General features: G+C 38.5%; 1 protein-coding gene across 4 annotated transcripts; it reads left to right on the top strand.

The window, feature by feature from the left end:
- The first annotated feature begins 1318 nt into the window (after positions 1-1318).
- Positions 1319-26182, top strand: SH3GLB1 (SH3 domain containing GRB2 like, endophilin B1). Of its 4 annotated transcripts, none has more exons than XM_068952601.1 (11): positions 1344-1532; positions 5973-6114; positions 8971-9099; positions 10874-11007; positions 11393-11485; positions 13717-13755; positions 14665-14688; positions 19093-19182; positions 19714-19814; positions 24805-25036; positions 25709-26182. In XM_068952601.1, exons 1-11 carry the CDS (start codon positions 1461-1463, stop codon positions 25814-25816), a joined length of 1164 nt encoding a protein of 387 aa, XP_068808702.1. In that variant the 5' UTR covers positions 1344-1460; the 3' UTR covers positions 25817-26182. The 4 variants fall into 4 exon arrangements, with proteins under 4 accessions (XP_068808703.1, XP_068808704.1, XP_068808702.1 ...); XM_068952600.1 differs by having other exon boundaries at positions 13717-13803; XM_068952602.1 differs by lacking the exon at positions 13717-13755 and having other exon boundaries at positions 1319-1532.
- Positions 26183-27856: the final 1674 nt, after the last annotated feature.

Here is a 27856-nt window from a genome sequence, read left to right as displayed (position 1 = left end):
TGGTTTTTATATGACCATGTAGTATTCTCTGCAAGTGCATCAACTCCTCTAACACCTGACACTCTTGAGACGTTATTATGCCAGTAGAAATCATTTTAAGAAAATAGAAACAAACCAGTCATAGTTTTCATCTATAAATATATACACACATATACTATGTATGTGATACAATAAAAGCTGAAAGAGGTTAAAATATAATTCAAGCAAAGCAAATACATACATAGAATAGCTTTCAGGCCACCTCTTTTATCACTACTACTTATACAATGAGAACTTCATAGAGTTTGGGTTTTGTTTTGTTTTTTAAATCCTGGAATCTGACCAGTACTTAAGCAAGATTGTGTTGATTGTTACACTTACTTCCCTTTCCTGGATTGTTCCACTTCCTGTCCTAATGCCCCAGGATTTCCTCTGACTTTATCAAATTTAGCTAAGTGGTACTGTTGGTTGGCAAGTTACTCAACTGAATCACCAGGATCATTTCCAAGCAAGGAATGTTAATTTGTTGCCAATAATGCCACTCTGTAAACTTGTTTCTAATAGCTATCCATGTCAAAGGGCCTCTTCTCTTCCTCGGCATTTAGACATTGTGATGACATAAGTTAAGGTAACGCAAAATTATTAAAATTAGAGGGTAACTTCATCTTTTAAATCGCTTGCTTGGTGGCATTGAGTTAGAATAGAACAGAGCTGTGATACTTAAGGTATTTTTAAAGAGAACTCTGTGATGTTTTGGTGGTATTTTACAGTTGTGTAAATATATATTTACCTAAACGCATTCTTTTAACAAACAGCCGTTTTCTGGGAGACTTCTGACAAATTCTTTCCCGACTTACATTGTCACGGCCTATCCTAAAAGTATTTCTCATGAAGACAAACGAGATTTGACTCACAAAAACTCTGGACTTTCCGAGTCCCCCCTGGCGACGCCGGCCACGGGGTGGCGGCGGCCGGGGCCACTCGGGCCGCGGCGGGTTGCGCAGGCAGCGCCGACACCGTCCTGCCAGGGGCAGGCGGGCCCCGGAGCGGGCCGCCGCCACGGCGGCGCTCGCACAAGATGGCCTTCCCTCTTCCGCACCGCGACCGGCGCAGGGCCGCCTCCCTGCCCCCGCCGCGGCCCAGGCCCTGCCGCGCGCAGATAACGGCCAGGCCCCTCTCCCGAGGCGGCGCCGCGACCCCCGAGCGGCCGCCGCCCTCAGCGGCGCGAGGCGCCTCTCTCCGGGGCGGGGCCGTGCCGGGCGTTGCCGCCGCTCCACCGGCCGATCCGGGCTCTGCGCCTGACGCCGCCGCACCAGCCAATCAGCTGCCGCGCCGCGCTGCGCCGGGCGGGGCGGGGCCGCGCTAGGCTCCGCCCCCTGGCGGCTCCCCACAGGGACGGGCCGGAGCGGCCTCCGCCGCCGCCGCGGGTGTCCGGCTGAGTCGGCCGCCCTCGCCCCGCCCGGCGGCCCCCACCCCCGAGGATGAACATCATGGATTTCAACGTAAAGAAGCTGGCGGCCGACGCAGGCACCTTCCTGAGCCGCGCGGTGCAGGTACGGCTCGCCCGCCCGCCCCGGAAGGGTGGCGGCGGGCCGCGCGGCCGGGCGAAGCCGTGGACCGGCTCCCGCGGCCCGGCTCCCGCGGCCCGGCCTGGCGCTCGAGGCGGCGGCCGGCCCCCGCGGCTCCGCCCCAGGCCGCCCGGCGCCCCCTCCCCGGGGCTGGCGCAGCGGCCGGCGCCGCGGTCCCCTCCAGGGCAGGGAGTGCGAGCCCGGCGCTGGCGGCGCCGCCGCCGTGGGGCGGGTGAGCCCAGGCCCCCGGCGCGCCGCCGCCCGCCCCGGCAGGCGGCGGTGTGCTGTGGCGAGGGGCCCGCTCCCCCAGCCGGCCCCTTCGCGGCGCGTCCCCCGCGCTGGCGGCGTCCGCGGCCTCCTGCGGCGGGGGCTGCGGGCCGGGGCCGCGGCCGCCTGGGGTCGGGACAGGTCTGGCCTGGGGGAGGGGGCAGGGCTGGGCCGGCGACAGCTGCGGCGACACACAGTTGTACTTCGTGTATCCCCGCGTGTGGAAAGAGTAAAAATGTGTCTCGCCCGAAAGAAGCAGATACATTTTTAACAGCCGGGAAACATATTTTGCGCTCTGATCAGTTGCAGCTTTTGTGAGACGCTTGAACGTGTCTGTCCACTTAGGCTTTTTTGTTTGTTTGTTTCGGTTTCAGTGTTGTTTTTAATCTTGTTTGATAGGCCATTGTTTCCAAGTCAGTCTTTCCCCTTTCTTTATGCTAAGGGCACTATAATTGGCTTTTGTTTCTTGGCTGTTGTCTTGAGCTGTAATCTGCTTGCATTATATAATCAAACCTGGACAGATTTCCTGTAGGGAGGTGGACATGCAAGCAGTGTGTAGTCATCCACTCTGGTTTCTCATGAATTCTTTATGGGTCACTGTCAGGCCTGGAACATGATTAAAGTTACCCTCTGGTCTGAACCCAGCCTGATGTATTGCCCTGAATATCGATATTCTAGCAAAACCAGCGGTCAGCAGCAGAGCTCTAAGAATAGAAATTCATCTGAAAGCATTTTTGTTCAAACGTAAATGAACTCGAAGCTTTTGGAGGGGGGGTTTCTTTGTGATTGACTTCTTCCCACATACTCCCTCCCTCCCCCCCACTTTCCAGCTCTACGTGTTTCCCAGGCCATCTCTTCCTTTCCAACCTCCACCCGATTTACTTTTCTTGCTGGACAAGGGAAAAAGGGATACAGTTTACCCTTTATTGTAAGATCCTATGATGGGACCTTGTGATTTCTTTTCTTTTATCTTGACTTTTTATATGTAAATCAGCTTATTATATTAAACATAATAGAAATTTTCTGGAGTCTGTCATGATTTAAAGCTGGTATGAGCTGTGGTTTACTCCAGTGTGCTCTATCAGCATTGTTGATTTATGACTGAATAGCTACATCAGTGGTCTGCTTCATGTAGACGAAAATTCAGTGGAAATGTGGAAGTAGTAATTTTCCTCTGCCAGCTGCCACTTTCCCCTAAAATGGGAAGTTTAAATGGGGGGGGGGAGCAAATCTTTAACCTGTTCCTTATCATCTAAGTTGCTGGCACTCTGTATGCTACTGCTGCTCCCCCTCCCCCCCATTTTTTCTTAAGTTATTATCCACATAAGGTGTGCAGATGGTATTGAGGGACAATCTTTTTGTGAATTCTTTTTATATCAACTGGCTGTGGATTTTTGTCCTCAAGTAAAAAGTACAGCTTTGTGAATTGAGTTAAATTCTTATGTTCAGGTATCATTAGATGATTTAATATGACCTGATAGTAGTCGCTTTGCGATATTAAAAGCAACAACAAATGTTGTGAAGTAGTTCAGTGCAGTGTAATATGGTTTGTAAGAAAACCACTTAGAATTCCCATTTCAGCTTGCTGCTGCTGAACATCTTGTTGGTGTTTCACAGGCTTACCCAACTTTCCTGTTACAGATGGATTGGGGTTGTTTTACCCACAAGCACCTGGTATTTATGTTCCAAGAAACCTGTTTCTCCTGTGGATAAAATTGCATTGTGTTCAGACCACCATAGTCTCGTTGGTAATCTACAGAAAGCTGCAGAGAGAAGTATTTTTGTTTTTTACCTTGAGTGGGAAAAACCCCTTAGAAGTACAGCTTAGTAAAATTGAGCCTACTGGCCATCTTCATCCAAAGACTACCCTTCCATCTGATGGGTAGAACCTGCTTTGAAGCACCTGTTCTCAGTGGAGCTTGCAGTAGTTGCAATTTGTGTGATATGAAAAGTAGGTATAGGTAGTGGTATCCGAGGTACACAGAGTGTAGTAGTAGGAATGAGTCCTTCCTCTTGCCAGCCTCTGCAATAGACAAGCTGCCCATATGGCAGTCAGGAATGATGAGCTGGGCTTTTCCTCCTTAGCAGCAGTGCTTATATTAAATATACTTATACCATGTGTATTGAGCTTTAATAAAAATAAAACTTTTTTTTTTTTAGGAGAGATCTCTTCAAAGTAGATAATGGTATCTGCCCTCTCTAGAGCAGTGTTTTTGTGTGTATGTTTTTTTTTTTTCCTTTTTCCATCAGAGGAAAAAATCTTCATGTGCCTGATGTGCTTTCCCCCCTTCCCCACCTCCGCCTTAAGAAGGGATTGAGTAAAATCTGAAAAAGAATGTAAAACAGACCAGTTCAAATTTCAGTTTTTGAACTGGGTGACCGACTTGAAAAATCGAAGTGGCAGCAGTAGTGCGTTATGTTCATGATGAAAACTATACTTCTATCCAATTACTGTTTCCAACTACTGTTTATTATGCTGCTTGGCATTACTAAAATTAACTCTTTTCTTTAAGAGTATACTTGAAGTCTACAATATCGTTGGCTAAGCAGTTTTCACATTCCTGAGTAGATTTACAGAAATGTTAATAGGCAAGCCCATTTCAGAAACAAATACAATTGCCTGGAATTAGTCAATCAGAAAAGTAACTTTAAAACCGTTTAGATAGTATTTTAATAAAGCTGTAAAAAGTTTTCATGAACAATTTACAGTGCCTGACACCTTTTAAAAGAGCCTTTTAAACATGAATAACAGTAGATCCATAAATACCCTTTCTCCCTGTGCTGCAGCTGAACTTTCTCACAGAAGAGCTTGCATGTATGCAGAATCCCCAAAGGCGCAGTATTTATCCACGCTTTAGAAGTGCACAGTGTCAAAGTTATTTTTAGTCTACATGTAATGGAAATTAAGACAACCTTGGCTAATATAGTTCTATTTTTGTTGTATTCCTGTTTCTTACAGACAGTTTAAATATTCCACCTAATAACTTTTTGGGAATAAAGTTTGACAATCAAAATGCTTCCAGTTCTATTATGTTCTTAATTGGTAAGCTTGTTAGGCATTTACTTGTAAGCCAGGTTCTTTTAACTGAAAATGCCTGACTTTGAATAGACTGTCAAATGCTGAGATTGTCATCGTGAGGAAGCTAGCTTTTTCAAGAGTGGGGCAAAATGCTATTAGTTCTGTTCTTGTTGGGTTCCCTGACATGAAACTTCTGTGTGTCCTCCCCCTTTCACAGAGAGCTGGGATTGAAGTGCAAACTGGTTGTGTATTAATAAGAGCTGGCATGGATTACATATCAAGTGAAATGAGTAGCCTACTAGTTTTTATTTAGCTAAATGAAGTTTATATTGTATTTCACTGTCACTGAAATCACAATTTAGACGAGAACATTAAAGGTCATCTAACCCTTTCTGTAAAGGATCAATTATATCTAAGCAATTCCTGAAAGATGTGTTTAGCCTATTCTTGGGGGGGGGGGGGGCAGGGGGGAGAGGAAAAAAAGCCCCTCCCCTGCAATAGATATATATTCCACAACATCCCTGGGCAGTCTGATTTAGCACTTAATCCTTGTCTTTGAAAGCATTCTCTAATGTTTAATTCTAATTTGAGTCTTCATATTCTAGTTTAACACTACTGCTTTTTATCCTGTTTGCTGTGGACAGGACAACCTTCTTTAAATACATTGAAGGTAGCTGCAAAGAGAATCTGTTGTGCCTTCTGCTTTTACTTTGGAGAAGCGTCAGCTTTAATTACTATCCTATTTCCGTGTGTATTTTCTAATCTTTTAATTGCCTTAGTTACCTCTGCACTCTTTCCTTTTGTTTTATGTTTTGAAGAGCGCTATGCAAAATCAGGTAAAGTGCTTCAAATGAGAACTCTGAGCACCAGGTAGAGCAGAGGATTTATTTAAATGGCCTTTCTCATCTCAATCTGATTAACACCATCTCCACCCCCATTTTCTGAAAATAAGAGCATGTTGTTGAGCTTACCAACTTTCAAATTTATCCTTACTTCTTTAGTGAAGACTGTATAATGCTTACATCTTTGAAAGCATGATCTGCAACTAATATGAGTAAAGAGTTATTGTCCTAAAGTTATACTGTGAAACTATTTCTATAAGCTAACTTAGTATTGCCAACCTGTCTCTCTAACCGTAGTTCACAGAAGAAAAGCTTGGTCAAGCAGAGAAGACTGAACTGGATGCTCACCTGGAGAACCTCCTCAGCAAAGCAGAATGCACTAAATTGTGGACAGAAAAAATAATGAAACAGACAGAAGTATTATTGCAGCCAAATCCAAGTAAGAAGTACTTCAGGTTTTTGTTTGCAATTTCTGAATTAATAAATTTGCCTGTGTAATTGTTTACTGACATAGGTATCTTAAAAGTTACGGCTGAATGTGCTAGCTCTAAAACTTAAGGGCTGGGGTTGGGGAAGGGCATATTTTGAAGAGCCGCTGAGAACTGGAGACACTATGCCAGTTGCATTCTTCTGGTTCTTCCTTAACCCTTCAAATGGGAAAAACCTTAGGGGCAAACCTCCAAACTGTCACACTGTTTCCATATGCTGGTTAATCTCTAGCTGACTGATTTTTTTTTTTTGAGTTGTTTTCTGTTTAACTGAATTTCTCACTGTAGCTCCCGTTGCTTCCATTACTTGTTTTCTGTTCTATGCTAGAACATTCTGTTCCCATAACCAAGTTAATTAGAAAAATGCAAATTTTAAAGTAACTCGAATATAGCTGTAACAACATGAAGGGAACACCCTGAAGAAGGCAAAAAAGGCTTTTTGTGAGGAGAAAGCTGCAAGCTTCTGGCAAATGGAATCTGAGGGGAGCTCTTTGAACCAGCTTTCCATTTACTTAAAAAATTTTAGGTGGCTGTAAAAACTCTAAAATTATTTCATGGAGTGCATGAAATGGTTCAAGAACTGTCATTAGACTGATTTTCAACCTTCTGCATAATACAATTCAATGTGAAGGAGGCAAGATGTACTGAAACATTGGATTTGAGGAATTCTTTAATAAAAGAATTCCTCTTCTCAAGATATTTTCTATGTCTTTATCATTTGCAAGCATTGCAGCTTTTTATGCACCATATATAAGCAATGAAATAGTCTCAGATGTACTTTCATTGCTGGCAAATCTCTTACTGTAACAATAACATGGATATAAGAAATTTAGTTTTCTGGTGTGTTTATTTTGTTGTTTATTTTTGGAATTGCTGCTATGAGTAGTGATATTGAGGAAATCAGTTTCAGGCCCCTATCCTTCAATAAATGGTACCGTTTGTGACAGTTATAATAGGGGAAATGACAGCTATAGGGATTTTCCTAGTGCTCTAGTCTAGGTTTCAAATCAGGACCTGGTCTGTAGCCACTAGGCAAACTACTATTACCAAGAAATCTAAATCTCCTTCAGGTTCACTCAAATAAATAAAATCGCAATACCTCTGCACTAAAACCAGGAATATTTTCATTGCAATGCCATACTGATCTAGGGTTTATTAGTACAGGAAAATCACATACTGATATCTTATCTCTAAATGCCATCCAGATAAATTCTTTAGAATGCTGATCTTTGAAGTGTTATTCTGGAGATCTGTTGCATCCTTTAGTTGTCTAAAAGCAGTGTTTAAGAAAAAGAAACACAACAAATTCTGTGGGAAGTCTGCAACAGGACTTAAAGAATTTCTACCTTTATATAGGCCAGAGGAAACAGTTGTCTTGTTCGTTTAATTCAGATATTTAATCCTGTTAAATATTTGTATTAGGCATTCACTTTTTCAGAAACTTAGAGTTTTGAATCAGTGACTGGAGGCTAGTAAACTGTGCTAGGAAGCTTCAGCAGAAGGATAATGTATGCTAGTATCTCACTTATGCTAACCAGTCAATTTTCTCATGTCTAAAAATACTCAGTGTTAAGTGGTGATCTTCAACTGCTTGGCAGCCTGGAAGGACTGTCACCTGTTCCTCAGAGCTTCTTGTGGTTGTAGTTAGTGGAACATGTCTGGGTGAGAGAGAAGAGGTTTGCAGCCAAAATTTTAATAGTATCTTTAGGTTGTACCCATGTAATATTTCAGCAATTTTAGATGACTTTTCAGATCTTCTGTCATTTAATCCATCTATAATAAAATTATGACCAGAGTAAAGAAAAAAGATAAAGTTGGATCCCTCTGGGTTCATGCTTGGTGCCGGGAAGTGAACTGACAACTGTGTTTTTCTGTGTCAGGCTAACTTTTGTGACATTGACAAGGGAGTAGTTATTTAATCCAGTACTGATGAAAGTTGTCTGTCTAACAGCATATGTTTTGCTTTCGTCAAAGTAGGGGGTTTGTTCACTGAAGAACAGCTTTGTAGGTTGTCTGTTTTACTGCATGCTGTATTTAGTTCATACTGACAGCGTGAATGAAGTGAGCTAATTATGAAGTCAAAACAATTGGTCAGAGAAATCAGGTTTTGTATCTGAGGAGTTTAAGTTATTATAAATAACAGTGTTCCTGTTAATATTTGTAGAGGCTTTTTTTTGCCTGAAGCATGTTGTGACTGAATGTCATAAGTGGACATTAATGATTACCTAGTTGAGACAACTTTGTGCATAATTCTGTTGTTTGACCTGAGGAAAGATAGGAGTATGAAATGAAACATTTTTCAGATATCTTTAGTGATTTGTTTCAGATCATCTCAAGGAGGTGGAGGGAGTGGGGAAGAGAGCATGTAATTTCTGTGGCTACTAGATTTTCATATCTTCAGACAGAACCCACAATAGCTGTTTAACTTAATTCCTGTATTGCTGATCCTAGGGATAATTTTCATGGGGCTGGGGGGGGAGGATTTTTTTGTTTTTGTTAAGCAGAAGAGCTCTGTTATGCTCTTGGAGTGAAGACTTCTGGACACAATACTGAAAAACTGTATAAATATGCTGATAGAGTGATGAAAACCGTAATTTTTCACTTTCACAGATGGCTCTAAGAAGGACTTGACCATAACGTGAAAAACACGGAATACAGTTTCTTCCCAAGAATAATATTTTCCACTTAATACTGAGCGTAAATATCTGGATTCTTGAAAATTGTTTTCTTTCTTTTTCTTTTCCTTTTATACTTATAAATTGTACTTTGAATAATGGTGATTCAATACAGTATTATTATTATTTTAGATGCTAGAATAGAAGAATTTGTCTATGAGAAGCTGGACCGCAAAGCACCAAGTCGTCTAAATAATCCAGAGTTACTAGGCCAGTATATGATTGATGCAGGGAATGAATTTGGCCCAGGGACAGCCTATGGTAAGTAGAAGCAAAGAATATGGCTTACGTGTTGCAGAAATGCAGAAATGGGAGGGAGGGAAATGCACAGTTTTTTTTCTTTTTCTTTTTCTGAAGAATGTAAAGTGATATTTCTTGCCTTCTTCTAGATAAGACAATCATTTCTGTAACAGTTTCAGATGACTTGTATAGCTTTGAACATTAAGAGGTCAGTGATGAGGTTTCTATCATAATCTAAAGATTATGGAAGATAGAAATTGCTGTTGGAACAATAACTGTCTTTGTGGATTGGTTACATTCTCACCTGAACAAATAATTCTGAGATTTAATTTCCTGATTAGAATGGAACACACTTTCATTTTATTGTAGCACGTTTGGCAGTATTTATGCGTGCTATATGTGATGTGGAGTAAAAATGTTATCTGAAATTAGTTTCTTTAGTAATAAGTTTCTCTAACTTTACAGTATTCCTGTTTTCTTTATATATAATATTTTACTGTCAATGGGAGAGTGTAGAACATCATCTCCATTTTCTGCCTTCTCCACCGAGATTCTACACCTATGTCAGGAAGATTGGGGGTGATGTTGTATATAGTGTTTTTCCACTGGCTTTTAATTAGATGTTATATTTTTTATATATGTAATAGTTATAAATTGTAATTATAATGTGGTGTTCTTTACAACTCTTTAAACTGCTGATAATAGATTTAACTGTTAATTAAGCTTAAACAACTGGAATGCATAGGTGTCATGCAGTCTTCAGATGCAAGCCCTGATAGTTAGCTCACTTTAGTTGCTTGCTTCAGAACTATAATAGGAGGGAAATTATTGTTCTTGGAAGAATGAATTCTTTATATCCTGAAGTAACAGGGTTCCCTTCCAAAGGAAGGAAAGTACACTTTAAAAAAAAAAAAATCAAGTAAATGTCTTGTAGAAGACTTATGGATACACAGTCAATAACAGGAGGCTTTGTTCCTCTAACAGCTGAAATTATCTGTGATCCTTTTTCTGATCATCAGCCTCATGACTGTTTTCTGTTTTTGTTTTAATCAAATAGAATTGTACTTACAGGCACGCAGTCCCTAAGCTTGCATTTGCTGTAACTTTTGTAATTCAGGTCAAGTTACATGAACCATTAGCATAAAGTTACACTGTTACTTTTCATGTGGTATCAAAATGTTTTAATGTTCTGAAAACTTAGTGAGTGGATTTTGTAACTCAGACTTTTCAGTTTACTGAAATACAATAGTGAACTATATTTTCTGATGTCCCGTCTTCAGTTGCAATATCTAATTCCGAACCAGATTTCAAATTATTGTTCAGTTAATGTACAAATGCTACATGCCTTCAAAGATGGAATATATTTAGAATTTGGGGGGGGGGGGGGAAGCATTATCTTCCAGTAGATAGGTGGGCTTTTTTCTTGCTACCAAGTACTCATGACTAATTACTCAATTGAAAATGCTGTAGAAGCAGAGGAGGTTGATGAATTAATATAAATGGGTACAGTGTCTAGGATTAAAATAGGTGTCTGCAATGGAGTTGCCATAGCAGGTGCCACTACTACAACGTTATATCTATTCTTGTTGAAATCTGGCCTTCACCTGAGGTTTTTTTTTATTAATACAAATTAATTTTTAAAATAACTTTTCAAATAGCTGATTAAGACTTCTTTTCATGGCATTGGATTATCTTTCAAACTGCTGACTTAGACTCTTGTGCCTATAGAAACTTGTTTCTTTTTGTAACCATCTGCCTGGATCACTGTGAAACTTGTGTATTTTTTTCTTTGCAGGAAATGCACTCATTAAATGTGGAGAAACACAAAGGCGAATTGGGACAGCAGACAGAGAATTAATTCAAACTTCTGCTATAAATTTTCTCACTCCTCTAAGAAACTTTATTGAAGGAGACTACAAAACTATTACTGTAAGTTGAATTGTACTTTCTTGATCATTTCACAATAATTGTAAATATAAGTCTTTAAAATGAAGTGGTAGATAGTTAAGTATTATTGTTTTCCTTAAAATGTAGAAAATCAAATAGAATTGGTGCTGTCAGTTTATACTCTCTCCCTTTGACTAGGCAAAATAAATCATATTGGAAACTTACTTTTTCTAACTATTGTGCTCTTAAAAATACTTATCTTGAATATAAAAAGCAGGAGAATAGTTAAGATCTAATTCTGTTTCTTAGTTCAACTTAAGAAAGCTTTTTGTACGTGATTTTTTTTATTTAAAAAAAAAGATTGCCAACTAGACAGGATTTTGCTTTTGAATATCTTTTCTCCTGAACTAACCTAACTCACTTACAGAAAGAACGTAAACTATTACAAAATAAACGACTAGATTTGGATGCAGCAAAAACCAGACTGAAGAAGGCAAAAGTTGCAGAAGCTCGAGCTGCAGTAAGTAGAATTTTTGTTGATGTCATTTTTTTTAACTTGCCCGTAACTTCCAAGCTTATTTTATATATTTATAAACTTGACTGCTTGCTTAGGTTTCCCGCTAGCTTCTTGGCCTCACTGTTTTTCTAAATGAGATATTTTATAGGAAGTGCCTCAGTGGAACATGAGAAAAAGAAAATGGATTGCTGATCAAGGTGATGTTTTATTTTTAAATATTCCATCAAGCTTAACTTGCTTGACCCAAGTAAATATTTATTCTCCCCTTGTTCTATACTAGATGAGCCTTTAGTGCCAAGCATGACTAGCTACAATATGCCACACGGTTTATTTTAATATATAAGTACAAATCATTTGGAAGTGTAGAGGAGTCTTTAATGAAACACTTTTGTCCTGTAAAAACGTGCACATATTGGCATTTGCCTCTCTACAAATGCTGAAGCAAATGTACAGTTACTTTCAACTGAAGAACGTATCTGGAATTAACTTCTCTATATCAAAAATATTTGTAGTTTACTCTTTCTATATTGTTTACAATTTCACATCACCAAATAGGACAGGACTCTTAAACTCGCATCTCTTAACCGTTCTTGTTCTCTCAGGAAATACTTGTTCAAGGAGACTGAAATGTTAGTGAAATAAAAAGCTGTTGCTTTTGAGACTCTTAAAATACCTCTAAATGTGTGTAAAATCAAATGTGTGTAATTTCAGCAGGGTATACGCTTGTAGTGTTTTCATAGCCATCTGTAGACTGCGCTCCTAAAACTTTAGCAGTTAATGAAATGATGGATGGTCAACTCCCCTCCCCCTCCCCCCCACCCCACATACATCAAAAGTTGATGTGAGAGGGTGATCCACATAGACTTAAGAAATATGGGCCCTTTAAGTACAAAGGGACAATGTGCATGGTGTGGAGGAGGGAGAGGAAGAAGCAGGATTGTCAGATTTTGCTGGCTTTTCTGAATGGATCGCTGTCCTGAAAGATCTAAGATGCTTCATCTCTGAGGCTGAGCTTCACAGATGAAGCAGCTCCCATCTTTGGTATGGTGAACCCTTCTAAAAAGCTAACATCCATGCTACCTGATGATTCTACTTTGTCTCTCCATCCTTCATGTCATGCACACTGCTTCTTTGTATTTAAAATGTATGTATTTCCCTGCATGATTTTTCCTCTTTATTATGTTAACTTTTATGGAACTAATTACTTTGTTCTATGTCAAATTTTGTTGCTTAATTTGTGAAACCGACAATGGTGAGTGGAGCAGGGTGTTAGCCAGCAGTGGAATTTGGAAACACTAGGCAAGGCAAAGACTGTGCCTTTACTTAGATTTGTTCAAAGTTAAGTGTTCAAAAGAAGAGTTTTGATAATTAGCTTCCTAGTGATGTGGTGTCAGGTATATATCTTGCTTCCTAAAGCAGTAGAAAGACCATAAGGAAATTGTTTCTGTGAAGCTTTTCATTAAAAGGAAGACTCTCCACTTTGGTTTATTAGTTCCATTGCCAATGTGTGTAAAAAAAAAAAAAAAAAAAAAAAAAAAAAAAAAAAATCCAGTGCTGGGTGCTCTGACGCATTGCTCCCAATTACTACTGCTACTTCGTGACCAGTCTTAAGTGTTCATGGAGCAAATACTTCATAGCTTTATTCAAAAATAATTTAGTGCTGATAGAACATGAAACCCTGGGTCTCTTACATCACTTCAAAATGCTTTAGTTGCATTTTAATAGCAGTGTGGGTATTTGAGATTTAGAAATGCAGTGGACTTTAGAATCCCTTAAGACATGGGAAAGAAGACCTCTCTATACTCTGCAAGAAGTGAGGACTCATATGGAAACAGGTGTGATATAAATGGCTCACCTTCTGCTGGGTCACTTATTTATAAAGAAAGATGTCTGACAAAACTTGCCTAGCTGATAGTTTAGCAAAATGTCCTGAGTCATGATGCACATTCTTCCAAGCTTCGCTGCTTTCTTTGACATGCTGGAATAGAGTAATAAATTAGTATCTACATTAGATTTTATGTTGCAAAAGTACTTAAGATTTGAGGAAAAGACATCCTCCCATGCTTATTGTACAAATGAAGTAGCTTAGATCAGTATTTGAAATAAACTGCTTGGATTTCTGTATTCAGTTCAGTCTTGCTTAGCTTAAACTTGCGCTGTTTTGTGTCGATAACCTATGCACCTGCTATGTTTGCAGTATAACTTGATTTTTTGTCTTTATCTATGCACTTAAGCAACTAAACACCTCTCAACCTGAAGAGAATAGCATTATGGTAAATGTCTCTTACATGCTCAACTTGCTGCATGTAAAATGGCTAAAGGTTTGTTGGCCTCCTGTGTTCATTCATTTCCTTACTAAGTGTTTCCTCTTGCTATCCAGCTTATGCGACCGTGTTTAAGATGTCTTCCAAGAGCAAATGAGCTTGTCTGTTACAACTTGCTACTGCAACCTTTATGCACAGTTCTTCCTACCAAAGTCCTGATTGTGTCATCAGCTTCTTCCAGCTGTTGAAATATGAAAGTTAAAGAACTGCATTGCAAGAAGGAACTGGGACAGCAAGCTGGAGTAACTTCTAGAGTAAATTCCTTGCAGTGTTTTGATGTAGCTCTGCTACTCCCTTTAATACTCAGTTTGAGATACCTCCACAACATTACTAATAAATTCTTTAGTTCAATGAAGAGTCTTGTGAAATAGGAAACCCTTGATGGAATTAGCAAGAGAAATCACTCATTTGTCTGTTTTGGTCTTTATTTAACATGGTGTTGAAATCGGAATATCTTTTCATAGTTTTCCAGTATTCTAATGTATTAAGATAACTTAAATTCACTCATAATTTAGTCTGTCTGGTTCATATCATTTTCTAAATAGTTATGTTTGTAATAATAGCTTGTTTTAAATATCATATCTTATAAGAATCTAAGTTCTACAAGTCATACACTCTTCAATATCTACTTTGTTTTGCTGATGTAGTACTATGCCTATTGGCTTTAGTTTCATTGTATGTGAAGGGCTTCGGGCAACTGACCCATAGCAAGCCTCAAAGTTCCGTGAAGCCCTTAAGAAAGTTAGGGAAGTATTTAAAAGCTAAAGTATGGTTGCATCCTATATTAAAGCACCATAACTCTTTTCTAAACGTATATGTTTTTTATTTCCCCCCCGCTTCACTCTTAATGCTGACTAGATATGGGCTGAGGAAGTGACAAAAGTAAGTAAACAGTTTAGAAACTGCAACATTCTGAACCCATAACTTGTGCTGGTCTAATGTAATAAAGGATATTGCGTGTTGTTGATTGCAGTGTAATGTTGGCTGTTGGATACATTACACCAGAGTATGCTGGTTCTCCCCTGGGACTCTCAAATTCCAGTAGCAGTACAAAGCCTGTGGCTTGTTTTATAGTAAGCTGCTTCTGGCTCGCTCTCTCTTAGTACCATATGATTTTCATGTGACAAGATATCATAGAAAAAGAACTACAGAGCTTATCTTTCAAAAATTACTGCTATGGTGTCCTACTAAAAAATAAACTCCTAACAGTGAGGTTATTTGAAAAATTTCAGAGCGGTTGAGGTCTACTGGTCCAACGTGTTCTGAAAAACACTGACCTGAAGCTACTACCTGCAACACAGAGCAGTTCCTAAAATGCTGGAGCATATGCTAGAAGCTCAAAGAAAACTATTCGTGTTTCCCCCCCCCCCCCCCTTTCCACTCTTGCAGTTCAACCGAAGAATGCAATGCTTATTTTAAAAAGCTGAAGTTAGGAGGTAGACCAGTATAAAAACTGTACCTTGGCTTATAGGTATAATGTTAGCCTCTGGGCAAGGGCTGCAGCCTTCTCTCTTTTGCTATACCATGCCTTGGAAGGGGAACAAGCTCAGTGGAAATAAAGGGGTGTTATGCTATAGCTGCTCCTGTGCCTTGAGCAGGACTCTTCTCAGGCTCATTTGCTGGGACAAAGCAGTTTAGGGGACGGGCTGCACGAAGCTGAACTCCTGGTTAAGAGTAAATTTCTGAGGGGGTTTCTGTGGAGAAAGGGAAACAGAAATTAAGGCTAGTAACAGAACGTAAGGGTAGCTGGATGGCTGGGGTTTTGGAGCATGATTTTTAAAGGGGAGCAAGATAGGCAGCTGTGGGGAGTTGCTGTTAGAAACTGGGATACAAAGCTTTGGGTGAAATGTTGGGTTTTCAGAGAAATGAAATTAAGGCTTCTTATGTTCCAAATGTGTGGTGCAAACAGTTTTAGGTGGGCTAGATAATGGGATTTGTGTGTTAATGTGCTGGTTTAGGGGGAAGGAGGAGCACAAAGAGGATTAGGTCAACTTTGATCCCAAGATTTAAGAATTACTGTATTATTTAAGTAAAGAAACAATTTGGAAGCAGCAGTCCTGTTTGCTGGAGTACTTAGTACTGTTTTGGGGAAAGGGCAGCAGGGGAGCACTACTACTGGAAAGAAAACTAAACTTGAAGTTTAACGGCTATGAGGCACAAAACTATTGGCTCTTCAGAGAGGATGACAAGCAACTTTAAGGGTAGTGAAAGCTGAGAGACTGTGTCTTGAAGAGAAAGAAATAACATGAAGTGCTTAACCATGTCATAAAGAAGACTACAAGCTTTAAGTCTTGCTATATATTCATGTAATTCTAGGATCCTTTGTTATTAAACATATAACAACCAGAAACTGTTCAGAACGAACCGCAACACATACCTTCCAACAAAGGAATAGTGACCTGTTGAGGTTTCTAAAGGTGGTGTGTCTCTGTGTTTAAAAGTTAGAGGAAGAGATTAATAGGCCTGTTAAAATTCAAATATGAAGAGATGTTGGGATCTGTTATTATGGATTTCAACCTGTCCGGTAGTCTTTACATCAATTACAGTCTTTTTGAGATAGGACAAAAGATCTACCTGCTGACAGTGATAAACTTTCTCTAGTTAAACTTCCCTCCTGAAATGTGGAATTGGAGTGTATGAAATACTGTGCTATGAAACACACTGGGTAGGTATTCATGTTGTGCACTTTGGACGTCTGAGTTTTATTAGGAGTCTTTCCCTGTGTCCAGTGTAGAATGGAAAGAGCAGAGGCCTTTAGTGTGTGTTCAGCCCATTGAAGTTAAGCTGTTGTTGAGCATCCAAAGGATCTCTTATCTTTCTTTGACTGTAGAGGAGACAAGGAAGCCTAATTATTTTGGGTAATGGGAATACATCCATTATTACTGTTTTAGTAAAAGTCTCCATAATAAAACCAAATTAAGAAGGTGATTGTATTTTTCTGTGCTCTTATGGTCATGTATTTCTTAGCTACGGGCTTGCACAGTATTTCCAAGGATTGTATACATACGTTCGTAGTCTGAATGTGGGGAGATGCTGATCTTTGAATATTCATGTTCGGAACTCGAATCCTTATTCTAAACTTAGGGAGCAAGCAACATTTTGAGGGATCTTTACAGGAGATACCCCGTGAGGCCTTCTAATTGTTGCTTAAAAGACAAAATGTGATTGCAGCTGAGGGCTGCAGGAAAATTTAGGCTTCTGTTTTGAAGCTCTTCGTTCCGTTCAGAGACAGAGGTGATCTGATCATAAGCTTCCTAGAGTGAAAGTGTCACCTGTTTTCAGCCTTTACCACAACGTGTAGAATACGTGTGCTGTACTGCTACTGTTCACCTAGCAGTAGCGGAAGACAGGGATGAGCAAAATAGATTAAGCATCCTATCACATACTTAAATTTATGCAAATTGCTACAAATCCAATACACCTGGGTTTTGTAAAGAGTGGTTCTATTTAGTCACTCTGTGTACTAGCTTAATTAATACATGTTACCCCATTAATCACTTTGCCTTTTTTTTTTTATAAAGTAGTTGTTTTGCTAACCTGTTGTTGAAACAAATAGAATTATTCTGATGCAGATTTCCTCCTCTTATATTTTCCTATTTTCATGTGTTTACTTACCTAGCAGGAAGAAAAAACACTTTAGCAACTGCTGACTTCAGAGAAGCAAGAAACTAGACTATTTATTTCCAGATAAATGGTTAAATGGTTTACCTATTAATTTGCTTTTGTTGTAAAGGAATTGAAGAAGTTGGTAATAGAGAAGGGAATGCTTTTCTTCCCCTCTTGTATATCAGACTTCCTTTTATTCTCCTGCCTGTTGATACATTTCTCTCAGGGCCTGCCAGATAGATTTTGCTGATAATAATTCAGAGATTTATTAGCAAAATTCCAAGTAAAGATTCTTGCCTCAACAAACTTGGAGAACTTAATTAGTCTGTAACTTGATATATACACTGCCATCTTATTTTTAAATAAGAAACATACAGGACTCTATAGCTACTTCCTCGCTGTCTTTATTTAATTAATGTGCAAGCCTTCACAGCTGCAGTGACTTCAGATGAAAAGCATTTATTGGGTAACTGCGTGATTCTTCTATGCTTATTTCTGAGATTAAGATCCTTCTGTGTTCCATGCAACTCTTCATATTGATTAGTGTTAATGCCATGCAAGAACAAAATGTTTGCAGCCACTTAAAGTCCTTTTGAAATTAATGTTGTGTCATTAAGTTTCCTGAAAATATATTTCCGTACTCCATTGTGTTAAGAACAGTGACTGCTGCATCTCAGGCTTAATGTAGGGTTTTGCCTTTGGGTTCTTTTTTAGAAACAGGGTACTAAATGTATTTAAGCATTGAGGCAAGATAATCTAGATTCCAGGGTTGAGGACATTCTGTCTTGGAGCAGTAAATATTAGGTATTACACGACATTTTTTTTAATATATATTTGTGCATTTTGAGTGTTTCGTTTTTTTCAAAATATCATTTAAAGTAATTCAGAGTTTTGCCAGTTGAAGTTGTTCAAAACTGCTAATAACATTATTGGATTTATTTAAAAATTGTTGATAACTATAGGTAACAAGGGATGAATTTTGGTATGGAATTATTTAAACATCAAATTTAAATCCAATCATTTTTTATAGAAGCTGCACTTCTAACTGAAATTAGAACATTTGCTATGGTTTGGATAATATTTATTTTTAAGGATGCCTCAGTTCCAAGCTCCAGAAATAGTTGTAGTAGCTTGGCAGCCAGTATGGGATATTAATCAATAAAATATTCTATTGAAACTTACTGTCAAAGTTCTATGCGTGGCTGATTGCTGTGCAGTTGCCTGACAGAAATACTGCCAGGTTTACACTAAGTTCTGTGAGCAGAGCCCTGAAGTATGGAAAAAAAATTACATTGTCCTTGGCTGCCACAGCTATGCTGGCAGAAACTCTGGTGCAGGCACTATGTTATGCCAGTGAACACTAGGTTTGTTATGCAGAGATGTGGGGTAATATTGCTGGCAGAAAAATGCCTTCCTTTGGGATATGTTGCATCTACATGGTAGAGGTCTGCTGATATAGCTGTATGGCTGTATAGACAGGGCCTCAATAACTCTTAACCAAATGCAACTATTCTCTTTGTATGGTAGTTCAGATCTGCAAAGAAAAAGCACAGGATTTAAACACCTAAGCACGTGACTAAATGCATTTGTGTGAATAGCGCTGAATACAGTGAGACTGTTGCAGTAGGAAGGTATAATAGAGTACATTATGCAAACATCTAAGTGTATGCTTACTTTTAGTCTGAACAGGAAGTACGAATTACTCAGAGTGAATTTGACCGTCAAGCAGAGATTACCAGACTTCTGCTGGAAGGAATCAGCAGTACACATGTGAGTACCCAAAACAGAGGGGAAAAAAAAAAAAAAACCAGTCAAAACCAGGGCACTGTCTGAAAATAACTACAGTAAGCTACTTGGGAACTTTGGGCTACAAGCTTTCACTTTAATGCATTAGAGCATCAAACAACTATGTTTATTTTTGAATTATAGTTTACTCTCTTCTGAGTTTAACTTAGTCCCCCTTTTAACTCTGAGAACTCAGGAGTTTTCGTTTCTATCATTTAAACTCAGCTTTCCACTGAAAGTTGAAACCCTTAAAAACATGCGAAAATATTTATTCTGCTGTGCAAATAATACAGGTAAATAGTGGTATGATGCTTGGACAGTACTTATTTGAGTGTCTTGATACGTTGATTCTGTGACATGTTATTCCAGTTACCTGGTCGGCGCAGGCACTATGCCTGTGTGGCATAAATCCTCATGTGCCAATGTTGGTATTGTCACCTAGTTAGGAGACCAGTCTTTTTAATGCAGCGTAACACTTTCACAGACTAAAAATTTGAATTCTTTGCTATGTCATAGGCACATCATCTTCGCTGTCTGAATGATTTTGTTGAAGCTCAGATGACCTATTATGCACAATGTTACCAGTATATGTTGGATCTCCAGAAACAACTTGGAAGGTAGTAACGCTGCAAAAACCTTTCTAGTTAAAAATTTTTTCCTAAGGGCTTATCTAGAGTAGGAAAGCTCACACTGCTGTATAGCAGTAGCACACACCCCAATACAAGAATGCTGGAGTGATAGAAGATAGATATGTTTTCATGTAATTACTCTGGAATTACCCCAGTGTATTTACTTCCCTGAGTCTATAGATAGGACTAATGGCTTTTGAGGGTGAAGTTAGTGAGATTTTTAGTGAGTGCCTATTTTGTAATTGAGGATGGGAAGTCCATGGTAACCTCATGTGATGTCACAAGAAAGGATTTATAGAGTTTTGCTTGTAATTGTTCAGTTGTCTAATACTTCATGCTAAAAAAACCAAAATACAGTGTGGGAAAAGTTGTTATTTTGCCTGTAAACTCATTTTGCTTCTTAATTTGTTCCTGCCTAATTTGAAAATCCACCTGCATTCTCTACTAAGTGAGTTGCTAGCATGTATAATGTACTTAAGGAGAAATGTACTTCATAATGTGTGAAATCAGTAATCTAAAACGATAGTAATGGAATGGACAGGCTTATCTAGTTTTACTGTTTAGTGGCTTTAGCAGTTTTTAAAATAAGAGTAGAAACTGTCAAACTCATTAATTTGTGCTCATAATTCTTTCCTAGCTATTTGTTATGCTATAAAGAGATTTACATGCTTACTTTTCATACAATTTCCCTATTCAAATTCTCATTTACTGATCAGAATCTTTCTAAAGGTTATTCCAGACCATGTTATTCAGGTGAGCAGATGTTATGAAGAATTGCCTGTGCTTAGAAGTTTGCTGTAATAGCTGTTCTAAATAACTGTCTCTCTAAAGTGTCTCTACTTATTTTTTTCATGAAGAGGAAGTAAAAACAAAACTATGTTCCTGAGTCTTCCCCTTGTACTGATTTGCTCCTTCCTGTGGCATTTGATCTCCTTTCCTTAGTTTGTTTAAACGGATAGTTTAAAGACTTTTCCAGAAAGACTCTTTGGAAAAGATTTTTCCAAGAAGTCTGCAAAGGTATTCTTTAAAAATAAGTTACATCTTTAAAGGTACATTCCACTGAAAGAAGTATACAACTATGAAATTAGGTAGTATGTAAATGTAAATAGTGGAATAGAAAGCTTGAGAATAAACATTCTCAAGGAGAGAATGTAAGGGCAAGAATTAAGTGAAGCATATATGCACAACTATTTTGAGAGAGGGTGTTTTAAAAATCTATATTCTTATCCTGGTTTACTTACCAAACAAAGGATTAAGCATAATAGCTTTAACCTAAAGAAGATACTATTTCTCTTTAAAATCTTTTGCTTTAGGATGTATAACATGTCCAGAACAGCTGTCTTTAAGTTGTATGTAAATTGCTACCAGGTATAGAAGGTATATTTGAAGAAGATACTGCCTTTAGAAAAACAGAAAGGTACATTTTTATGTGGCTATTTTGTAAGTCCCAAAGCATGGAAACTTTCCAAAATCCCAAATGCCTGAAACAGCCAAATGAAATTTATCTGTCTACATAGATGAAAACAGTAATGATGTTAAATCTTGGGCCTGTATTTCCTTCCCTCCTTGATCAAGGAAGTCCCACTGAACTGCTAATGGAGAGCACTGGCACAGGTTCTCAAGTTGCACTCCTTGCTTTTCTCAGTTTATAGCCTTGAGATGCATAGCACTTCTCATGTTATACATAGGCAGGTATAGTCGCCAAATAAATAGCTTAGGCAGCTCAGCTAGATGCTGGTTGTATTTGCCAGCACTCGGTTAAAAAGTGACATATAGCGCTGCGTTACACATGCTCTTTTCGTACACCTACAAATGACGTTGTGCTGTATTCTCATATGAAAGCCAGGAGGAGTGGAGGATTTATTTCTGTTCTGAGATCTTTAGTGACCCAAAGGTAAGCAAGCTCTAATTGGGATAGTTTATTGCTTGAAACAGAAACCAGGTTCTTGGAGTAGATGCATGTTACATATTTTACCTCAGTCAGAACCTAGGGCTTAAACCCTAACACAGTTGACATTAAGACTGTTCAAGTTCCAAGTCTGAGCATTGGTTTTGTTGATGTACACTGCAGAGTCAGCTGTATCACAAGGTGCGGGAAACTTGTGCTCAGTTCTCTTTATATAAATAGACGTGATTATATGGAAGTTTCTCTTCAAGACAGCGCCAGCTGCTTATCCCTCTACTGCTTCCCTGTTCCTGTGGGGTTGCTTAAAGAATCAAATCTCCCATGTTAAAAACAATCTCTTCTCTTTTTTCCTCCCCAGAATGAACTAAACAAATCTATTTCAAATACCCTGGTTCTCTGGCTTCTTTTTTTCTTGCTGGTAACTGCTTTTGCTGTGAATTTTCTCAGCTTCTCTGCCAGCCAAGCCTAAGCTTTGGCAACATTTAGTTTTCAGTCTTGCCCATTGCTAGTCCCGTGCTCCACAAGCTTTGAAACTCTTACTACTCGAGTGTTTAAAAAAGTCCAAGACAGTCTCTGTATAGCTGAAGATTTTCAATAACGTGCCTGCATATGGCTTTGCATAGGAGGCTTTACTGATCAAAAAGAAAGAGTGTCTAGAAAGTTTTGGGTTGCTTTTTTACTAGTTGTACAAACCGGTGACCCTTCAAACTGAGTCGAATGCTCTTCAAGTAATTGCTGTGTTAACAGAGGATAGGTTTAGCAATATATTAAACAGTATTTTAGCAGTATTCAGAAACAGCTGATTCTCATTTAAAATGAATTTCCTCTGTTTGAATGCCAGCTGCTAAAGTGATAAATATATCCTAGGGCATGACTGAGTTGTCCCTACCAAAATGCGGAGATCTTGCTCTTTTCCCATTGCTCTGCTGAGATGATTTGCTCAGGGGACTTGGTGAACTGGTTTGAAAAATTAGTCTGGAAATAAAAGAAACTTTTTTTTTTTCCTGGGGTTGCTTTCTCTTCTTTGTGAGTTGAACCAGCTCTTTTTGATCAAATAAGGTCAAGGTGAACCAAAGGGGGAAGTGGGACTTTGTCCTTTGGACAATAGTAAACTGCTAATTAAACTCACAACAGTATCTTGAAATTATATCCAAATTTTTAAATGTAATTCAGTCTAACTGTAAAGGGGATAGTTCAATCCTTCACACTATACTCCTGCTGTTTCACTTCAGACAACTATAACAGTTGCATGGCTGCAAGGTAAATCTGTTCAACAAGCCGTTCTGATGGAAAGTTATGAATCTTCTTGATAATTTTTGTAGAGCAGATTGTTGAATCCGCTCAGAAGCAACTGACTGCTAGATCTGACTCAAATCACAGAGAAGGAACATTTCTGCAATAAAGGGGTAGAGGAGTAGGACTATCCTGTTTGGTGCCTATGTAAGATTAGATATAGTGTGAAACTGTAAGCTTAGCGTGCGGTACTGCTGCAGTTGATCTCGATTGGGGCTGCCTCAATTCCACCTATGTTCATGGCCACACAATCCAGAAATTAATCACTCCTAGGTTTAGTTTTCACCTGTATCAGCTCCCTAAAGCAGCTCATCTTATGGCTGTATGAACAGATGTGGGTGTGGGAATATACTAATCTTGATTTAAATGGTTGAAGTTGCCATAGAACTGCATCTTCAGGAAGAACTTAATTGGGGAGTGTAGGTGGGAAAAGAGGAGATGAAACGGTGCTTTCTGATGATAGGCTCATATACATAAAATGAATAGATCATCATTAGGTCAAAAGAGCAGGTTAAAAAAAGGGAACTTGTCATGTCCACACCCGGCATGTTAATGAAGAAGCATCTGTGTAGAAGGACTAGTGAGGGAAGTTGCAGGTGGGAATCACAATAGTATTGACTGACTAGTTGATGTGTAGATTGGTCAGAAGAAGAATGTAAAGAAATAAAGCTGTAGTTCCACATCATTCTGACTCAGTCCAGCTCCCAGGTGCTAATTCTCACTTTTTTCTCTGCATCAGCTCTGCCACTTTTCAAACCCTTCGCTGACCTGCTTTTAAGGTAGAATCAGGTGAGCATTGGTACAAAGTAAGGCAGGAAGGGACAAAGCATGAGTGCCTGACCTCCTAAATAAGTAAGTTTGGGCTGCCATGGAACTGCATCCTAGGATGTAAGTCAAAGTTACATGAGACAGTGACCTAATCTTGCAGCTCATTGTTGCCCCTTACATCCCTCTAAATAAATCTGTTGCTTTCTTGCTCTACTCTGCTTGTTCTACTTTTAAGCCATGTGGTTCTGACCTTTTGCTTGTATCTGCTCTGGCATTCATCACACCCTCTTCTGATTCAGTTCACTAATTTAGTAGATGATTATACACTTTTCTACTGGATTAGTTTTCAGCCAGGTTAATGAGTTGAATTGACATGATGGAAAGATCTGGCAAGCACTAGAGCTGGCACAGAACACGCAACAGTCTGATCTAGAAAGGAAGGACTCAATTTCAGTTCATCTTTAGTGAAACAAATATTTTTGTTTTGCTGCCTGCAGCAAGCTAGATCAACAAACTGATTTGGGTTACAAAAATTGTACTGTGGATTACTGTGTTTTTATTTTATTTTCAGAGGTTTTTAACCTGCATTATTTCCCTGATCTAGTTCACCAGCACAGTCTTTTGTGTAGCCACATAAACGGGGAATGAGCAGCAGGGGATGGAGGCTACTTTTAGTGGCAGAGCTGCCAAAGAAATGTTTATTAAAGTACTGTCTGAACTAAGTCTAACCAACAGTGCTTTCCTTTATTTCTTTTAAGAGGCAAATATCAAGTTTTTAAGGAGGCAATATTTCTTTTAAAGTATATTAGCTTGGTTTATCGTACAGATTCAGAGAAAGTATTTTTTTTAGGTTTATACAAGTATTAGTGCTATTCTGTTGCTGCTGTCTACTGGTGCTTATTCCATAGTTGATAAGAAAAGCAAGAATACTAGTTTAGGCATGGAGGCATATATGACTCTCTATGTAGAACTGATTCACCCAGTAGTCAACTTGTTTTATTTTCCCCACAGCTTTCCATCTACCTTCCTCTCTAACAATAATCAGTCTTCCTCAATTCCTGTGCAAAACGTTTCTGCTCCCTCAGTCTTGGCCTCAGCCTCTGCTTCGTTGCCTTCAGTAACCAATTCAATAGTTACTTCAGGCTTCAGTGAACTGAAGTCATCGAGTGGCAGCAGGAAGGCAAGAGTTCTCTATGATTATGATGCTGCAAATAGCAGTGAATTATCACTGCTTGCAGATGAGGTAAGAGTTTTCTAAGTACCTTGATCATTTAAGAGTAAAATCAGAATGCTTGTGACTAACCAGTAAAGATGTGCTACATCTGTAAATCTGTGTAGCTGACTTTTTATTAAAGCTTCTGTAGTAGTCTGATTCAGAAGCTAAAATTGTCTTGTACCTGTATATTATAATATTCTGTAGTGAAGGTTAATTTTTGTTATGCCTGCTCAGCTTGCAAGAATGTTTAGTAGACAATCAGGACACAATTCTGCTGTCTTCCTTTTACTACATCTTGTCCAGTGAGAAGTCCCAGTGTCCCACCAAACACCATCTGTCTTTATCATGCACTTGAAGATCCAAGGAACTTGCTTTTAGAGTACCTGTTAAAATTAAAGTTGATAGTGATATATGAGATTTATGTATAAAATCTAAAAGAAAAGAAACAGCAATGAACAAAATTTCATCTGAAAAAAAGGACTTTTCAAGAGAGCCTTTAAAATATGCTACCGTATTTACTTTTCCATAGACCGGTGAAGTAATTGTTATGAACGTTAGTTTATTTTCCATGGATGCTTCTATTAAATGCTATATTTAACTTGGTTAATCTCAGTTCTAAGATCTTGTAAATCATATGAAGGTAGAGTGCAATATTTCCAGGCAATGGCAATGTTATAATAATCCATTTCTGTTTTTTAGGTGATAACAGTGTACAGTATCCCTGGCATGGATTCAGACTGGCTGATGGGTGAAAGGGGAAATCAGAAAGGCAAAGTGCCTATTACTTATTTAGAACTGCTAAACTAAATGGTTGGCTTGAGTAAAGACTGTCAATTATGGTGACAACGTATTTATATACAATTAACGTAATGTAAGCAGGTTTAAGTGTCTTCCATGTTATTGTCTTGAGGGACAAATGCCAGCCATTACAAATTGGCTTTTCTGCCAGCATGGTTGCATGGTAAATACTCTATTCAAACTTAATGTGTTTAAAGCTTTTACTTCATGTGCCAAGAACATGTTTCCTACAGTTTTGTTTCTACAGAAGTTTTCACTAATACAAGCTTCTACTTTTGAGTAATCTAGATTGAAAGCAGGAGGTACTGTTTTCTACTGAAATTTTTCATTAATGGCAAGCTTTTCTTCACATAAAATAAACTTATTGTGAATTGATGCAGGTGTAATGCACATTATTTGAATAATCAAATGCAAGACATAAACCTTAAAGAAGTCCTTATGGTTCTGTTCCCCAACATATGTGGAATACAAATGTGCTGAGATGTATGCAGCTATCTGCTGAGTAGCTTGTGCATTTAATCACATTTAAAAAATGGAAACAATTGCTCTCTGTTGAAAATGCAAGGGAAATTCCTAGTATGTTGAGATTTTAAGATGCAGGTGGATTGATACAAGTTAGTGAAACAAGTACTGACTTTTAAAAATCTTGCCTCATATTTGTATCCTTTAACCGTTTTCCAGAAAAGAGGCTAATTCACTCTGATTAGTAACTAAGATTCTTTCAACTGCAAATCAGTATAGCCTTTATGTTAAATTAAACACTCCATTTTTTCTAACTGAATAAGCACTCTCTACATTTAAGTAGTTCTATAGATTAACATAGATTTATTCAGATTATAAGTTTTAATGAAAATCTAGGCAACTGTTTATTTTTTGTCATGCTCTAATTGGAGTCAATTACTATTATCTTTTTTTTTGGCAGGGTGACCTCCCGTAAATATGCAGGAAGAAAATAAACGTATTTTGATCCTAAAAGTGGTGTTAGCAAAGACAGTAGGATTTGCAAGTAACATAGCTTTTTCTTGTGCATTGCTTTAATGTTTCAGAACCAGCAGATTTTTTAGGCTGCTTAAAGATGAAAAGGATAGATTGAGGGCAAGCTTTTTTTGAAGGTCTAGTAAATTTAATTCATTTAGTTGGACTGGTTGAATAAACTGAATTGGGAAGGAAATCATTCTTGCAGAAGATGCAACGTTTACAGAAGCCTAGTTTAACTCTTTAGCTACCAGTGGCACTAGGTGCTTAGCTAACTGCTTCTGATCAGCAACTGAAAGTTCTTTAACATTGTCATTGCAAATGTGTATTGCTGAAACTTTCAGTGATACAAATTACTTCAGTGGGTTAGATAAATTTGTTTTTATTTAAGTCATGTGGATGTTTACTTAAAAAGTAAAAATGTATGTCTTGAATTGCACTTTCAGAAATTGTCTTTCATGTTTACAGTTCAGAAGTGACATTAAAGCAAATACATTTAATCAATTCATCTGTTGCAACCTTCTCAGGGCAACTACCAAGAAAATCCTAAATGTATTCAGTCTCTCAGTTGCAAAGATCAGAGGATACCTCAGTAGTAATTCCTGATGAATTAGAATTCTTCATGACTAATTCATAATGCATTAAATAAAATGAATAAGAAGGTATAGGTCTACAGTTAAGAAGGAAAAAACCCAATACTGTCACCACAGTGGCTTTCTTCTCCAGTCCTCTCTACCTCTATGTGAACTCTCATCAAATGTGTTTAAATTCAAATCAATATTATTCATTTGACTTGATTTATCCTCATAGAATATTCAAGACTACATATTTCAACTAATTCAAAAATGTAATCGACTCTTTGCTAAACTGGATCATTTACTTTCTATTAAAGTGCAATATCATGTTAAAGAGCAACATTAAAAAAGATAGTAGCGTTTTAGTGAAACGCAAGTACTGCAACTATGTGAAAACAGCATTTGGCAGCAGTCAAAAGTATTAGATTTTATATGTCAGCAGCTTAAGCTATGTGTGAGAGAAATTGCAAGACTCCTTAGCCCAACAACAACAACAAAA

Source organism: Struthio camelus, chromosome 8, assembly GCF_040807025.1.
Source record: "Struthio camelus isolate bStrCam1 chromosome 8, bStrCam1.hap1, whole genome shotgun sequence".
Taxonomy (NCBI): domain Eukaryota; kingdom Metazoa; phylum Chordata; class Aves; order Struthioniformes; family Struthionidae; genus Struthio; species Struthio camelus.
This window is presented reverse-complemented; position numbering and strand designations above follow the sequence as displayed.